Source organism: Antennarius striatus, chromosome 16, assembly GCF_040054535.1.
Source record: "Antennarius striatus isolate MH-2024 chromosome 16, ASM4005453v1, whole genome shotgun sequence".
NCBI classification, from domain to species: domain Eukaryota; kingdom Metazoa; phylum Chordata; class Actinopteri; order Lophiiformes; family Antennariidae; genus Antennarius; species Antennarius striatus.
Window position 1 is genome coordinate 7,830,956 of NC_090791.1, and position 16,725 is coordinate 7,847,680.

Here is a 16,725-nt window from a genome sequence, read left to right on the forward strand (position 1 = left end):
TGCCTGAGTCACTCACTCAGGTAGAGACTCAGAGAGTAGCAGGGGGCGCTGGGCGAGAGAGAGAGGGGGGTGCGCTATTTGCACAGAGAAGCGGCGCTTTGAGGAAATTGGTGGAGGAGCAAAGTATTGATCACAGGGCAATAGTATCAATCCGATCCAAGTACTTGCTTAGTATCGATAATATCGATATTTGGATCAATCCGCCCACCCCTAGCGATTGGTCGCATGCAGCAAACTCCGCCCTTTTTATGTGAGCGTGCACAGATCTAGAGTGGAAAAGCCTGAATTGAATTAGTGAGTTGATGGTACCAAAAATCCGGAGGGCGGACGTCTCGTTAAGTGAAGCCAGATAAGTAGGAGGAAGCCCGGCTAGGTTAATCAAGCTTTATGGTACAGGCCTCTGGTTCTCACCCGACTTATTGAACCTTGGTTAAATGAGTTTTTTTAAATTACCTTTTTCTTGCAAAATTGACTTTTATTAGTACTCAGCTATCTTGTGTCTTGCCTGACAGTATTTTTGGCATCTATCACTTAAGTCTAGATAAAAACAAAGGCTACAGCAGATTTAAAAAAATAAGATGAAGCCAAAGTACGCAACAATATATCCACACCTTTTATTGTCGTCTGATGAACATAATACCAATGACGTAATCACTATTTAGGACAGACCACATAGGAAGTAACGTCACTTTGGCTACGGTAAAGTGGTAGAACTTAGACAGTGCAAAATGCTTCCTTCAAAGCCTACAATATGACATAATTTACACTGTAAATATACACAGCTTATACAATATATTCACAGATGAAGCGGAACTCAACGACTCCAGAGGAATATCTGGAACATAATCATCAAATTTAAAGTCATGCTTGTCACATAAAGTGCTGCGGTATTCTACCTCGCTACATGAAGCGCAGAGTTGGGAAAGCAGAGGAAGCAGCGTCTGGGTTTCTTCCTTAAGCTACGTCAACTGTATAAAATGAGATATTACAGCATGGCAGTGGTATCAGTCACATATTACATATGCTTTAATTATTTTTCAGAACAGGAAATCTATTTTTGACTCCTTTTTAATATTTTTTTGCAATTGTATTGGGATGTGATGCCATACCAGGAATTCCCAGATGTACTTGCTCAGTCAAGAGTCAGAGGAATAAGAAGTGAGGTTGCCTTCAACTCTATAGGCACTCATTTATCTTCATGCGGTGTCTTAACATGCCTCTGAGAGCTGAATATATATAAATGCTTAATATTTTCACTAGCGATCAGGAACCTGTGTCTCAGTGATGAAGCTGTGCTCCATGAGGTTATGTTGTTTCTGTAGCATGCGAGAACTCCATGTAAGCAATAGTCCTCCCACTGTAGCCTGTTATCCCACTTTCACGCTTTGATGCTGAGGCACATAGCTGAATCAACCTCATCAATAAGTGCATGAACGCAAACAGTAAAGCCAAGGCAGCACAAGCAGCTCCGCTGGGATCTGAGACTGCATACAGTTTGAGTACAGCCTGTCCTTACTGGCTGGTGAGGAGCTCGTGTGCATGAACGCTATGGCAGAGGATCACTACATTGAGTAAAGATGGATTCAACTTAATCCAAACAAGGGAAAAAAAGGAACTGACATGATCAAAATGCGCCGGGTCACACTTAAATCTTTTACACCTCCAGCAAAATCAAGTATATATTCACAGAAAAACCCAATGTGATTGTGACTAATGTGTGTATTTTAGGTACCAGCATTAGTCAGTGTTCCTGTAAATGGATCAGATATTGCCCTGGATGAGGCATTTCGACTCTTACTCCCTGAGCATAAACAAAGCAAATAAGAATTTTAACATCATTCGAGTGAACAGTCAAAGAGCTATCAGATTTTTCATGTCTGCTGCTGTACTTCTGTGATACCAGACATTAGACACACCAAGACTTACCTTTGATCTGATGTGCACACATTCCTGTTCACATTATGTCAAACCACTGTCCATACTTTGATCTGGTAATGAATTAGTGGCCTTTTATTTGACAGTTTCCTTTCAACCATTGATTTGAACTGAACAACAGGAAGTCACCCGATGTGGAAAGGAACGGCAATATTTGTTAGAATCAGTGGAATTTCTACACAAACCTGACTTCCTCTTGGTCTTTCAATAACTAAGAAAGACAATTCTACTGTAGACATGAGTAACATCGGACCTTCTTTTACAATCTTTCGGCCGTGACTGTGACTTGCATTTGACGAGAGAATCTTTACTCTTCAGTGTTGAACAGGATCTCTTTAGCAGCTGTTGATATCTATGTACATGCTCACAAAAAAGGTCTCTGATCCAAGAACATGTGAGCAAAGCATCTTGAATATTTAGTCTCAGTCCTGTCTAGATGAGATTTCAGTTGCAAAGGGTGAATGTTGGGGCCGACTGAAGACTCAGAATGGGGACGAAAAGCTGGATCGCTTTTCTTTCTGTGCAATGGCCTCACTGTAGCTGGCATCCTCGACAGTCATCCTCAGGCTCGGTGTTGTCAGAAGAGTAAGAGCTCTCCTCACTCACTGTGAAACGCAACACAGTGACATTAGACAGATGCATAGTATGAAACTTTAATGCTGAGGCAGACGTGGAAGATCAGATCGCAGAACAAGACAAAGCTTCTAATTTCCCAGTTTGGGATAAATAAAGTCTCTCTCTCTCTCTCTCTCTCTCTCTCTCTCTCTCTCTCTCTCTCTCTCTCTCTCTCTCTCTCTCTCTCTCTCTCTCTCCTCTCTCTCTCTCTCTCCTCTCTCTCTCTCTCTCTCTCTCTCTCTCTCTCTCTCTCTCTCTCTCTCTCTCTCTCTCTCTCCTCTCTCTCTCTCTCTCTCTCTCTCTCTCTCTCTCTCTCTCCTCTCTCTCTCTCTCTCTCTCTCTCTCTCTCTCTCTCTCTCTCTCTCTCTCTCTCTCTCTCTTTCTTTCTAGCTTATAGGAGAGTAAACGTTGCATGACTTACACCACTCAGTCTGTATGGGGAGGAAAGCCTTGTCTCCGTTCTCTCGGATCATCTCTTCAATCTTATCCAGTAGGACGGACACACTCCTGTCCTTCCCGGGAGTCTTACTGTCCAGGACATGATAGTAGTTCCCACAATACTCGAGTAGTCTTTGAGCTCCCGCCCTCCCCTGAGGATGTGCTCCTCAATAGGAGTGCGTCCCAGCCAGTCACCACAGCTGAACAGCACCATGGTGTGGAGGCAAGCGCTATCACCGAACAGAGTCTCTATGTGAGCAAGAAGCGTTCGTCTCTTCCTGGCGGTGAGCGATGACACAACTGGGAGGACCAGCAGCAGGGTGTGAGGTCCGGGTCGTAGGAGGGCGGCACCGCGCTGGGACTCCTGGCGGATGCGCTTCGGGGTTCTTCTGACGGAGAACCAATCCCAGCCTGGCGTATCGACGATAGTGACCCGCCGACCAGATACCAGAGCCTGTCTCCTGAGGCACAGCTCCGTCTCCTGGCCTGACTCAAAATACCGACGTCCCAGGATGGAGTTCCCCACTGAGCTTTTCCCAACACCCTTCCAGCCCAACAAGAGCAGCCTCAACTCTTTAAAAACCAAGAGACAGAGAGAGAGATGACAGAATTAGACATGGAGAAAGAGCAGGAAACTATTAGGATTAGGAACAAAAACCTTCATCATCAACATCTCCCACTATTTGATGCTTGCCTCTAATGTGCATAATGTAATGTGCTTCTTCTAATCCCTCACCCACTCCAGGACGGATGACATGTATGACTGATCAATGAATACGCTATCATGAAGAACACAAACTCTAAAGCTGTGTTTCCAAGAAAAAGCAATATGACAAATTTGCAAATATTTGTCTTCTTCACTGCGTGACTCAGTCTTTTAAGTGCACAAACATAATGACAAACGCCCACATTGCTCTCATACCTCTGGGAGGCCCTCCAATCATCTGCTCCCTCTGTCTGGCATGCTCCTCCATCCTCATCCTCTCCTCCTCCAGAGCTCTCCTGGCCTGCTCTTCCTCCAGTAAAATCAACTCATTCACCTCAAAGTACCAGCCTGAATAGCAACCACAATAAATAATTCATTACTTCCAATCAGCTCTCCAACACAACATTCTCTGCATACAGCATTATTATTGAACCGCAGCATAGGAAATGAATATAACAAACCTTGGTTGTCAGTGATCATTTCCTCCACCTTTTCCATCAGTTCTGGTACCTGTGTGTTGTCTTCTGTGTCTTTTTGAGTGTTATCAAAGGCGTGGTACCTACAGATGGGGAAAAAAAGTACCTTTAAAGGGGCTCTTTAGATAAAGTTCAATTTGTCTCATCATGGGAGGTTGTCTCAGTCTGTGCAAACTGTGGTTTAATGTCTTCTGTTGCTCTGAAGGTGAAGGAAGCTTTTAGAAAACAACCTTGATGCAGTCATCGTGATTCAGCTTTCACTGCTGTCTTTTTTATTTTGTCCTTATTTTCTGGATAAGACTTTTGATTAATTCAAGCAAGGTTGAAAACGCCAGATGGTTCTGAGTGGAATGACGCATCAGAGTCATGAAAGGTAGAACTAATAATGTGAGACAAAGGTTTTCTGAGTCATTTACCCCCCCCCCCACCCACAGATTTAATTTCTCAAGCTTGAAGCCTTCAGACCTGTTTGACATGTAGTCAAATGATGTTACATGAGGTAATTCTGTCATTCCATTCTGTCTGTTTCCTAATATTTCTAGCTCAAGAACTCTTCAGAGTCTTACGATTCTTTTACATACTGCCTTGTAGTAAAGACCCGACAAAAACATTTCTTTTCTTTATTCAGATCAGGCTTTTTGTGAAAGCTAGAAAAGAGAGAGGGGGAGATATTGTAAATTGAGAAAGCAAATGTCGTACCTGCTTCCACATCTCTCCACCAGCCACTGCAGGGCCTCTCCAGTGTTTGCTATGTGCTCCTCAATGAACACTCCTTTGGCGAGCTTGTCCACCCCGGTGAACACAACCATGGAGTACCTCCAGGTTCCTCCACCAAGGGCCCCTAACTGTTCCTCTGCTGCCCTCCTCTGGATTTCGGTGAAGGGTTGGGTGACCGACACCATCAACAGGATGGCGTGGGGTCCAGGTGGGCAGAGGATGGCACCCATGCATGGCCCCTCACTGTCCAGGCTCGGTGGCGGCTGCGGCGGGCTGTCCGACTCGGCACCGGTGTTGTCATTGCTGCCACTTTCACTGTTGTCCTCCGGGTTGCTGGGGATGGCCCATGGGGGGGTGTCCACCACGGTGACCCTGCGGCCATAGATCTCTGTCTGGCCCACGTTGCTGTGGGTCGTCTCTGTCCCAGGGTCAAAGACCTCATCGCCCAGGATGGTGTTGGCTGTGGAGGTCTTACCAGACTGTGGCCCACCCATGATCAGCAGTCTGCGCTCGGGGGGGTGCCGGCCTCTGGGCTCCCCTTTGAAACAGAGGAAGAAAAGAGGACGTTTTCCTTAGTAAGATGAGTTGCTTTGATTCTGTGACTGTTCTCTTTGTCTCCTGTTTGTTCTCTAAAGTATTATCTGATCCCAGAGGTTGTCATTCCTGTTTCTCCTCATGAACGCGCCCTTTCTCTCCCCCAACTCTCTCATAGCACGCCTTGTCTTTGCTTTCCTCTGTGGTTAGAGAGGAGAAAACATGGATGCCTTAAAAACTGACTAGCATGTGGACAGGATGTGATACTCATTGACTAAAAGATGAAGGAGGACACATGTCTCAATAACATCACAAAAGAATGCAACTATTTAGAGGACCGTAAGAGGAATGACATCTTCACTGGGCAGATGAAAGCATACAGAGCGAAGCAGGATGGGTATTATGATTTACACCCACACTCACTGCTGACAAATTTCCATGTGGGCAGCTAGACACAGGAAGTTAGCTCAAGCAGCACTTTCTAAGTACCATTGACGCTGATGACCAAATCTGAAATTGCAGTATGCCCCGGATGCTGCCTAATGAATGGTCCTGAAGGGGGGGAGGATGGCACCTGCAGCTGGGTTTGCAGCAATGGATGAAAACCTACTTACCAGTGTCAGAGGCAGAGGACACAGCAGCCATCTTGTGTGTAGAACCTCTGGCTTCCTCCTCCTCAGCCCCCCTCCTCCTTCTCCTTCTCGCCTCCACGGTGGTTTTGTGTTCTCGCCTCTTCAGAAAGCAAAGGATCCTGCGTGGTGTGCAAAAGGCTGGCTGCTCAAACGCTTCCCTACTCTCTCTTTCACTTTAACCCTCATTCTACTGCAGCGTAACTCACTCTCATCGTTTTACTGTCCACCCCTGCCTCCCTCACTCTCTCCACATACCTCCTCTGCCATTCAACTTCATCTCCCTCCTCTTTTTAATTAATTATCTTCTACACCTCCTCACTCCACTGTGGCTCTTTTCCGTCCTCTTGCCTCTTTCTCCTTGTCTCCCAGTGCTTCTTTTTTTGTCTTATATATCTATCAAAGGAAAGATTGTGCAATGCAGGATACTGGAAGCCAAATACACCCCTGCTGCCACAGCTCCAGGAAGATGTCTCCTCATATTTTAGGCAAAACAGAGAAAGCTGTACCTCCCACTTGCTTGTATCGCACAGCAGCAGCAGTGTGGCACTGTAAGCAGACTGCAGTCATAGGATAGAAAGATGGAGAGTGAGACGGGGAGAGAGAGAGAGAGAGAGAGAGAGAGAGAGAGAGAGAGAGAGAGAGAGAGAGAGAGAGAGAGAGAGAGAGAGAGAGAGAGAACCCTCTTTTCTGTTTACAGCTGGATGTATTCCCCAGCTGCTGCATCATGCACAAACACAACTATTTATATGCCGCCTGCAGACACATTTGTTGTACAGCGGGGAATCTATGCATACTGCATGAATGAATTTAAATACTGATAGAACTCAGATCTTACGTAATACATGGCAGCTCCTATAAATAGCAGGGATTATCTAATTGAATTGAATCCATCATCTTAATCATTTCTAGTGGAGGGATAACAAACATCCGACGATGAGCCGTAAAATGATACAGGATAAATAACAATGCGCGTCTGAGCTCATCCTTGGCTGGTAATCAATTAGAGTCTATATAAGGTAAGATACATTCACGGACCCCAGGACACGTCAGGTCCACAATAAAGCCTAGAGTATCCACTGAAAATAAGAGTGACCTTACTGATATACGATGACGTTTAATTGTGTACCTTCACAAATAATAATTTGAACTTGCTTTGGCCCTTTAACAAACAGTTCAGGGCGGAGTGGGTGACGAAGCGACGCTCCTGGGCCGTACATCGTCGTGAGTGACATCATCAGACCTCACGCCGTACGCCGATACGTAGTGTCGTAAAACGTCGACACACGTGACGCGAGTACTGGTTGAAGTTGACGGCGCTGCTCGTATGAATTATTGAGGGGGTCGAGCAGAATCTAAACGTTGTTTTTAGCGGTTCAACGTCGTTTTACAGACATGGAGGGTGCTGACGAGTTCTCAAAGTACCGCTCACCATTGGTGTCCAGGTATGCTAGCAAGGAAATGGCCTTCAACTTCAGTGACAGCAAGAAGTTCTCAATTTGGAGGAAGCTGTGGATCTACTTGGCCAAGGCTGAGAAGGTTTGGACCGTCTCAGCAGCTTAGCAGCAACCACGGCATGTTTCATCAGTGCATTTATTATATGCGCGTTTTGTTCACGCTTTTTGAGTGTGTCCTTCATAGGAGTCAAATCAAGAACCCTGTTCTAAATTTAGGTTTAAAGAAGACCTTAGTTAAGAGCCCTTTAAGGTGTCGGAAACGACACAAAGCAGGCTGTGGGGACTCTAACATGAGTATCTGCAGCCATTACTTTAATAGAAACCAGAAGGATGAATGAAATGGTTAATCTAAGTAAAATCTTGTGTATACTGCAAGTCCACTCCAAATCCTATCAAATCAGGTCTTACTTATCCACCCACCGTCATTTCATAAAGCAAATGCTGCGTTCAGGAGCCCTGATCCAGCACCGAGAGAACAGCTGCAGTGACTTTAAGGTGATCAAAACCATGTCAGCTGTCACTGATGTTTGTATAATTATTGTTTAAATCGTCTCATGTAAGATTTTCTTGGGGAAATTTTCAAACGAAACACAATCTGAGTTGTTTTTTTAAAATGTATTTTTGATGACCAGTCCTTCAAATATTAAAAACTGTCAAATGCTGCAGATAATTTCAAATTTGCTTTCATTGTGGCTGTGCAGAAGATTTTGTCCACTCTGCGTGACTAATGATCTTGACATTTACATCCCTCTTGATTCCTCAGTCCATGTTCAACATTTTAGGACAGATCTACAGTTGTTGATGATTTCAGAAACATTTGTCTGTATCTTTATATCTAATTTAACCTCTAATCGCCATATTTATTCGGAGTGATGTGAACATTTGTCTTACTAAAGAGAGAGGGGGAGGGTTTAGCGTTGACATACCCTCTCTCACATGGATATCGTCCCGTGACCCGTTCCCGTGCACACAATAACGGGGATGGATCAGAGTCCATCGTTTCTTCATTTCCTGTCTTTAGACAAGTTTGTCAGGGATTTGACTATGCAACAGTTTTCCTAATGTGCAGCTGTGCCCCTGTATGCTTTGTGTATGAAAATAGACCGCAGTGAATGTCACAGTAACAGGAGACCTCCTCCAGAGGGGCTGCATGTTACAGGACGAAGCCCAGCCCAGACTAACTTGTCTAAATAGCATTTCATGTGTTGAACCTTCCTCTGTGTGGAATCTGCTCGTACACACTCTGATCTTTGACACGGAAGCACTTGATCTTGTATTAAGATCATCATCAGACTGCCTGTCTGCATAAACCATCATGTGACCTGTGTCCAAATCACATGCAAGGATTGACCCCCATTTATTTCAGTATTCATTAAACTCTTATTTTATGAAATGTTTATCGGTTGTTTTCTATGTCCCTATATGTCATGCATTTTATTTCAACCAAAGTTCCAAAAATCCAAAATATTCTGTTCAGTTTGGCACCAAGGCAAATCTTAAAAGAATGTTCAGCATTTTAAAAAAAATATAACCGTTAATCCGTTTCATTAGCGATCAGATGTAGCTGCATTTATTTATTATATAATAATCTTAATTACTGCTATATTAAGCAGCTTCGTAATTGAGCACAATATTAACTATAATAAATTATTTATCATGTTAACTATAATAAATAACCCAGATAAATGCTAAAAGTCTCCCTTTCCTTCTCTCTGTCTTCATGCCGTCCTCTTCAGGCTCTGGGTCTGCCCATCACAGACGCCCAGATTCTGGAGATGGAGAGCCATGAAAAGGACATCGACTTCACCATGGCGGCTGAGGAGGAGCGCAAGCTCAGGCATGATGTCATGGCCCATGTTCACACCTTTGCACACTGCTGCCCCACCGCTGCTCCCATCATCCACCTTGGTGCCACCTCCTGTTACGTGGGAGATAACACAGTAATATTGACATTTTATACACGACCACAGCCTGAATGAATCATTTGCTGACCTGATCAATAATCTCACATTTTCTCACTGTTTCAAAAGGCAATTTCAATATAGAAAATCTCACACTGTGTTTGATGTATGCATGCAGTTATTTTTTCTCAAAAGGTTTTCATGCTTGAACTCATTTTGTTTTCTTTCCTCAGGATCTGATTCTACTGCGCGATGGGTTTGACATCCTTTTACCGAAGGTGAGGCTCAGCTGTTTGCCTTTTTCCTTGCTAAGCCTCAGCTGTTCAGTAACAACTCAACAATGTGGAAATTTATTATATTTGTTTTTGTAACACAAAGCTGAAATAAGATTATTAACATATGAGGGTTGTTTGTTCTACTTTCACAGCTGGCCACAGTCATGGACAGGCTGGCAAACTTTGCAGAGAAAAACGCTGACCTCCCCACTCTTGGCTTCACGCATTACCAGTGAGTTTGAGCACATCTGCAGGGTGCAGTTAAGCGTTAACACAAGTTCCACCTCTTCACTCCTCCTCTGCCTACAGGCCTGCCCAGTTAACCACAGTGGGGAAGCGTGCATGTCTGTGGCTGCAGGACCTGACGATGGACATGCGCAACCTGCAGCGAGCTCGTGATGACCTGCGCTTCCGGGGGGTCAAAGGGACCACTGGCACTCAAGCCAGCTTCCTGCAGCTCTTTCAGGGGGACCATAATAAGGCATGAATCCACTAGAAACTGGTTTCTAAGTGGTGATGGAGATGATTTCACTGTTAATTGTTTTATGCCACCAGGTGGAAGAGCTGGACAGAATGGTGACCGAGATGGCTGGCTTTAAAAAGTAAGTTTTGTACCAAACATGTCAGTGCTGTAAGTCTAATGGAAGAAATGTGATACATGGTGGCATGATACAGGCGGACATGTGGGTTCCCATTCTCTGGTCTCGTCTCATGAGTCTTATCCCAAATGAAAAATTCCAGTCTAATCAGGTTATTCAGTGCCTTCACATGAGGAGAGCACATGTTTGTGAAGACAGAATGATAACAAACATTAATATCATGATTAGGTGAATTATTTACTACATAAACAAAACAGCCCTGGCTGATGTCCGTAACTGTGGTTAGTTTGGACGTCATATCCACTTCACTTTGATGCAACGTCCAGCCATTACTGATTGGAAGAGAAATTCGAATGACTTTATATATGAAATGCCACAGAGGCAGTGTCATTCCTCAGCTCATGAAGGTTTGCTTTGCTGCCAGCCTGATAAACTTGTTGATCTGCTGCACAGAGCCTACCTGGTGACGGGACAGACCTACAGCCGTAAGGTGGACATAGACTGTCTGTCCTGCTTGGCCAGTTTGGGAGCTTCTGTTCATAAGGTGAGCTTGAGATGGAGAAATGCTTCCACCTAGTGGTGTGTTGTAGCAACTACAGTACAAATCCTGTGAAAAATCTGGTTACTGTATCACACATCTCCCAAAGAGGTGCTTGATATTTTGGAAATTGAAAAAACAAATTTATTATATCTTGGTTAAATAGAGGATTGTACAGATTTTTTCTGAAGCATATATTGTGATTGCTGGTCCTTTTATAATATTCTCATTTTTGTTGTCACTTTCATTTAACACCGTTTTTGTATGAAGATGGTTAATAAAGTGTTGGTAGTTTGACAGTACAGCTGTATGAGTTTTCCTGAGCTGAGGGGATATACTGACTTTTTTTTAAACAGACTTTTAACGTATAGATATTCAACATGTCAGGTCTTTGCATTGACCAGTTTGGTCTCTGCAGATCTGCACAGACATCCGTCTGCTTGCCAACCTGAAGGAGATCGAGGAGCCTTTTGAGAAAGAGCAGATTGGTAAATTCACTCTCCTCATGCAGTTCAGTATTATTTAGATAAAGACACTCAAAGACATTTTATCCTTTTGTCGCCAGTGGCGAGACACTATATATGCGTGACATGAGTGTGTCTGTCACAGGCTCCAGTGCCATGCCCTACAAGAGGAATCCTATGCGAGCGGAGCGCTGCTGCAGCTTGGCTCGACATCTGATGGCGCTGATGGCCGACCCACTGCAGACAGCGGCTGTCCAGTGGCTGGAGAGGACACTGGATGACAGCGCCAACAGGTCTCACACGTTACACACACACAGATATGCACACATGCTCAAACTGTTCTCAAAGTGCTAATGAGTAACAAGTCCAGCTCCTATAATCCTGTGCCTTACAAAAAACTAAAAAGGCTCAAATAACTCAAAAGAAAAAAGGAATAAAACTGTTAGCTTTTTAGTTGATGAAAACAAAGCATCATGATATAAGTAGATATTATAAAGACTAATAACATTTCAAACGGGAAGACATTAAATAAAGCAGCTGATGAGTTAGCGCCACACTTCATATGTATTTTTCTGTCTTGACCTTCTGTGCAGGAGGATCTCTCTGCCGGAGTCCTTCCTGACCGCCGACATCATCCTCAGCACCCTGCAGAATGTCTCAGAAGGACTGGTGGTCTACCCCAAAGTCATTGAGAGGCACATCCGCCAGGAGCTGCCCTTCATGGCCACAGAGAACATCATCATGGCCATGGTGAAGGCTGGAGGCAACAGACAGGTGCTATTCTGTCTTTAATAAATTGGTATGGTATTATGTAGCTTTTTCTTTGGAGTCATAGTTCTTCTGTCTCTTCACTGGCTCTTTTACCTTGTGCAAAGAAACTTTCCAGAGACATTTGTTTTTTGTTGATTTTGCTGTTTTGTGAGTTTCAAGTCAGTGGTCATGTATTCTGTTGAAGAATTCAACTTGCAAAAAGCCTCTCAAAACCAATTGTGTTCGTAGGTTGAGGACTACCTATAATCAGCTGTTGTGGATAAAACAATATTTTTCTACCTCCTTCAGGACTGCCATGAGAAGATCCGTGTTCTGTCCCAGGAGGCAGCAGCTGTGGTCAAACAGGAGGGTGGTGATAATGACCTGCTGGCCAGAGTCCAGGCAGACCCCTACTTTGCCCCTATTCTAGGGCAGCTGGATGCCATACTAGACCCTAAGACCTTTATAGGTCGAGCTCCCGAGCAGGTATGATGTCACTATCCTCTCATTATCTGCATACGTAGCAACATGCTAGCACTGTGCTCAGCTTTATTTCATGGACAAGAACAAAATCACATCCAAAATCACACGTACTGTTCTGCTCTTTCTTCTCTGGCCTGTCCAGGTGGGCAGGTTCGTGTCGGACGAAGTGCGCCCCCTGCTGGAGCCGTACAAGTCCAAGATGAACGTCAAGGTGGAGCTGGAGCTCTGACACCCGATGCAGACGGTTATAAAAATAAGTCGTCAGGGTGGTGTGTTGCTTCAGTTGGAAACAATCTGTGAATGTTTTCTAGAGTTAACATGTCCTACAAATTCATACTCAAAAACAGTGCTGTTTTTTTGTGGGAAAATACTGATCAATAAAATGGGTAATAAATTATATCAATAGTGCGTCATTTTTATTGACTGGAACCAAAGGTCACAACACCTCACATGTTAACAACCTGCTTAGTGATATTGACATGCCAACTAAATATATAAGTGAATTATTAATCCAACCATTTATTACATTTATGATTAATCCTGAAATGAACTGAGGTCTGATTGCAGCCGTTGAGGCTTTATTCAGGTGTTTTAACTCTAACCATGAGGCGCTTCAGGAAGCTGTTCGGAGCGTTCAGACTTGTAGATTTGTTTCAGTTAACTGAAAGGAAAAGGTAAACCGCTGAGAGGATGCATGCTGCCAAAACAGACATGGTAGTAAATCTATGGACAGGAACAAAGTCCAGCCCAGCCCTCAATAGAAACAAGCTGTTACCATATTTCACAGAGTTGTGCACTTCATAGATTTCTCACAAACATGGCAGGTTTGGTTCTTTTTTTTAATTATTTTAAAGCTCAACCTAAAATACCGGTTTCCATTCTCTTTATTCATCCTTCATCCCACGACCTTCCTCACTAACTGCACATAGAAATATTATGATTCTGTTGGTTGGTGCAAAGTTCAGACAGGACCAATGTGTCACCTATTCCTGTCGTTACGGTAACGGTGCATATGTAATAAGTTCTGAATCAAGTTAAGACAGTTGCGTTTCAACCTGCAACCCATCATTCCTCGGCAGACAGTGAGTATCCATTCTTTCTAACTATTTCTAAATGTTATGTTACTGTTTTTGCTGCTACTATAGGTTTTTACTGTACATGACCGTTTTGTTCTATAAGGCGGAGGAAGCTGGTCCTCTGTATAAATCCTACAGCAGCTGCATTACAACATGTGGCAGTGGGCATTGCTCCCAGTCTCCCTGGCTGTGTTTGGTACTGTGGGAATCTGGACAGTGTGAGTTCTCGTCCTCCACATGCCTTCCTCTGCAGCCTTCTGATTTCCGGTCTTTTAATTTTATGATCCAGTATCATTTTACAAAAATTCGCCCATATTACCTTTCATTTATAATGTCTGCTTTTGCCAGTGCATTGGGAACCATCAGAAATGTAAATATGTTTTACATGTAGGTAGTCAAATTATGTACTTGTCTATTAATTGGTAGAAGGATTACATGTTGGTAACCTCGTTTTAAAGAGTGACGAGTTAATAATGTGTGAATTAATTAAGTATTCCTTATATACAATAAATGGTTTCATTTCTACATTAGTACAAAGTCATTCCTTACAAATAACTATGCCATGAAAAGGCTCTTTAATTTTAATGTTAAACATTAATTAAAAAAAAAAAAATTTGCCATGAAATTTGTAGGACATGTCCATTGTTCCACCAATATTCATGAAAATCAGACAAGTAGATTCGTGGTGCACTACTCACACTCAAACGAAATAAATCAATCACTGAACCGATCACCAAACCGATCACTGCACCTCTGTAATAGCGATGATTATTCATAGTCCCAAACGTTCTCATGCAAATATAAGGACTTTAGAATTAAGGCATATACCTTTTGATCCTTCCTTCTACTTAGAATCCATGCAGAGCTTCAGATTCACATTTCTTCCCATTAGGTTTGCTGTCGCTGTAACGAATGGATCGGTCAACCTCACAGAGGGAGTCCCTTTCATCAGGTGGGTGCTCTGACCAGAGAGATGTGGAAGAATCCTCACAGTAATTAAAGTGAACTGAAGCTGTATGAAGAGCTGACAGCTGAATGACATCAAACTGTTTTCTCTGTCCCCCTTCAGTGAATGTGGCACCTACAACCCTCAGAGCTGCCTCTTCTCTCAGATCTGCAACATCTGCTCCGTTTTAGGTAACATACATGTAAAGACATCTTTAGTAGGAGTCCATGATGGCTTAACTTCTGTCCATCATCGCTCTGCACCTCATGAACCTGCTCACACTCTAATTTATAGCCTCATGATTCTTCTTCTGAAGCATGGGACATATGCTTTTGGGTTGGGATTGTGTATCTGTGTCTGCAGCACACTTACATGGATTCTTTGACAGTGTCCCTGCTAATTTGTATATAATCTGTTCCTCAGCGCTGTGGATTGTGGTGATCCGTTTCCAGCAGGTGAAGGATTTTGGAAACAATGGAAAGGCTAACATCATCAGCATTATTTTGGGATTCTTCTCCTGCATAGGAATCTCTCTCCTGGGTAACTTCCAGGTAACAGCTCAGAACAACATCAGCAAAAATAATCAATATTTCAACCATAATAATTACTCTGTTCTTACTAAAAATGTGTCTCCCCTCTGCGGTTCACACTTAGGAATCAGTCGTGAAGAACATTCATCTTCTGGGAGCATTGCTGGCTTTCTTCCTAGGCCTGGCTTACTTCTGGGTGCAGCTGTTTCTAACATACAGGGCTCAGCCGTCCCGAGGCCGATCCTACATCGGTCCTGCCAGGGTGATCGGATGTGTCCTCAGTACCCTCCTGGTCATCCTCAGTATCCTTTTTATCTGTGTGATATAGAGATAAATGCTTAGAGAAGTTTTTTCTTTGCATTTCATTGGAAATGTTCTTCACATACGTCTTAGAAGGCTTTACACTAATTGAACAATTGACATATTTACTGTTTGTGCAATTTCAACTTTTATCTGCTACTGAAATCTAACATTTATAAATAACATATTTATTTTTCAGCTATTTGAACCATTTATCCTTGACATTATCATTATTTAAGCATTTTCTGGTCACCTTGACATTTGAGTGTTACACAACCTTTTTTAAATCTTAGACATTGTTTGCAACAACACGTCCCAAACCAGATCTGTTTATAGTTTCCTACAAGGAAGGAACATTTGCAGACTTACCACTTGCCAATGAAGGCAAACAACAAATTTTTATAACTTGCATTGATTTACTGTTTGTTTAGCGTTTACAGCCCTTGACTGCTCTCCCCTCCTTCAGTGGTTGTTCTCCTCAACACAGGCTATCGATCCGAGTCTGCTGTGTGTGAATGGGCCCTGGTCATGGTGTTCTTCTGCCTGTTTGGCCTCTTTGCAGAGGAGTTCAGACAGATCGACTGCCACCACCTCACTGTACAGAAATTCTATAGTTCATAGGAAAGGCCTCTGCCCTGCCTCGACAGAAATTAGTCGCCCTGACGCAAATAAGCCAAACAAATGCACACATGAACAGTTATGTAAAGCATGTACCCTTTATGGAATTTAACATTTCCCACTATTACATGGTGCCTTTACATTTAAGTCATAATGAGCCATAACATTGTTCATCAATATATTCTGAGTGTTGCTTTTATGGTTATCGGGTTTCCCAATTAATTATAGTAAAAAAAGTTCAAGATAATTTACCCTGTAATATTCAAAAGCACAAACGGTTTGTATTTTTGGACAACAGAATTAATTTTACTCACATTTGAATAACAGCTGAAAAGTCCCTCAATTAAGGGCAAATGTTGCTTTTTGTTTTTTGTCTGTAATTTAAGTATTTCATTGTTTTTATTCTAGAAAGTTAAAGCTGCTTGTGATTGACTGAGCTTGTAAAGCTTGTCTTGGTACATACAGTAGTGCAATAAATATACACTGACACATGATGGCACCATCCAGCTGTCGCCCACTCTCCAGTCTTCTTCTCAATATTTTCCATTTTAATTAAATCCTACATAAAAAAAATAATTCACAGAATTCTGTCTTTTGACACAATAAACCTCTATCACTCCATTCTCTCCATGTTATTCTATACATGCCGTCATCTTTACAATGTGTCATGATTAGTGTATAGACAGTGAATAACAGGAAAAGTCTGTTCTTTCTCTCCCTCATTCTCCACCTGTCAGC

The 16,725-nt window shown here is 43.0% G+C and overlaps 3 protein-coding genes across 6 annotated transcripts; 2 read left to right on the top strand and 1 right to left on the bottom strand.

The window, feature by feature from the left end:
* Positions 1–611: 611 nt before the first annotated feature.
* si:dkey-110g7.8 (GTPase IMAP family member 8) lies at positions 612–6,588 on the bottom strand. The gene is given in 7 exon segments (XM_068337181.1): positions 612–2,540; positions 2,972–3,121; positions 3,124–3,561; positions 3,911–4,042; positions 4,156–4,253; positions 4,870–5,425; positions 6,036–6,588. Coding segments are annotated over 7 exon segments (1,479 nt in total). The 5' UTR covers positions 6,067–6,588; the 3' UTR covers positions 612–2,466.
* Positions 6,589–7,343: 755 nt separating this feature from the next.
* On the top strand, positions 7,344–12,909 carry adsl (adenylosuccinate lyase). 2 transcript variants are annotated; one of them, XM_068336728.1, is made up of 12 exons: positions 7,344–7,589; positions 9,244–9,447; positions 9,642–9,686; positions 9,836–9,915; positions 9,993–10,164; positions 10,239–10,285; positions 10,736–10,826; positions 11,239–11,308; positions 11,430–11,577; positions 11,878–12,058; positions 12,344–12,520; positions 12,660–12,909. In XM_068336728.1, the coding sequence occupies exons 1-12, from the start codon at positions 7,446–7,448 to the stop codon at positions 12,744–12,746; spliced, it is 1,446 nt and encodes a 481-aa protein (XP_068192829.1). In that variant the 5' UTR covers positions 7,344–7,445; the 3' UTR covers positions 12,747–12,909. The 2 variants fall into 2 exon arrangements, with proteins under 2 accessions (XP_068192829.1, XP_068192831.1); XM_068336730.1 differs by having other exon boundaries at positions 7,489–7,624.
* Positions 12,910–13,559: 650 nt separating this feature from the next.
* tmem150b (transmembrane protein 150B) lies at positions 13,560–16,452 on the top strand. 3 transcript variants are annotated; one of them, XM_068337503.1, is made up of 7 exons: positions 13,560–13,599; positions 13,697–13,811; positions 14,486–14,545; positions 14,663–14,730; positions 14,963–15,090; positions 15,194–15,371; positions 15,836–16,452. In XM_068337503.1, exons 2-7 carry the CDS (start codon positions 13,747–13,749, stop codon positions 15,988–15,990), a joined length of 654 nt encoding a protein of 217 aa, XP_068193604.1. In that variant the 5' UTR covers positions 13,560–13,599; positions 13,697–13,746; the 3' UTR covers positions 15,991–16,452. The 3 variants fall into 3 exon arrangements, with proteins under 3 accessions (XP_068193604.1, XP_068193603.1, XP_068193605.1); XM_068337502.1 differs by lacking the exons at positions 13,560–13,599; positions 13,697–13,811 and having other exon boundaries at positions 14,328–14,545; XM_068337504.1 differs by lacking the exons at positions 13,560–13,599; positions 13,697–13,811 and having other exon boundaries at positions 14,328–14,545; positions 15,871–15,972.
* The last annotated feature ends 273 nt before the right edge of the window (positions 16,453–16,725 follow it).

Coding starts and splice junctions, on each gene's coding strand:
- adsl (XM_068336728.1), top strand. CDS start 7,446: ATGGAGGGTGCTGACGAGTTCTCAAAGTACCGCTCACCATTGGTGTCC. Junction 9,448..9,641: donor GTTACGTGGGAGATAACACA/GTAATATTGACA, acceptor TTCTTTCCTCAG/GATCTGATTCTACTGCGCGA. Junction 10,827..11,238: donor TGGGAGCTTCTGTTCATAAG/GTGAGCTTGAGA, acceptor TGGTCTCTGCAG/ATCTGCACAGACATCCGTCT.
- tmem150b (XM_068337502.1), top strand. CDS start 14,358: ATGATTATTCATAGTCCCAAACGTTCTCATGCAAATATAAGGACTTTA. Junction 14,546..14,662: donor GAGGGAGTCCCTTTCATCAG/GTGGGTGCTCTG, acceptor GTCCCCCTTCAG/TGAATGTGGCACCTACAACC. Junction 15,372..15,835: donor TACCCTCCTGGTCATCCTCA/GTATCCTTTTTA, acceptor CCCCTCCTTCAG/TGGTTGTTCTCCTCAACACA.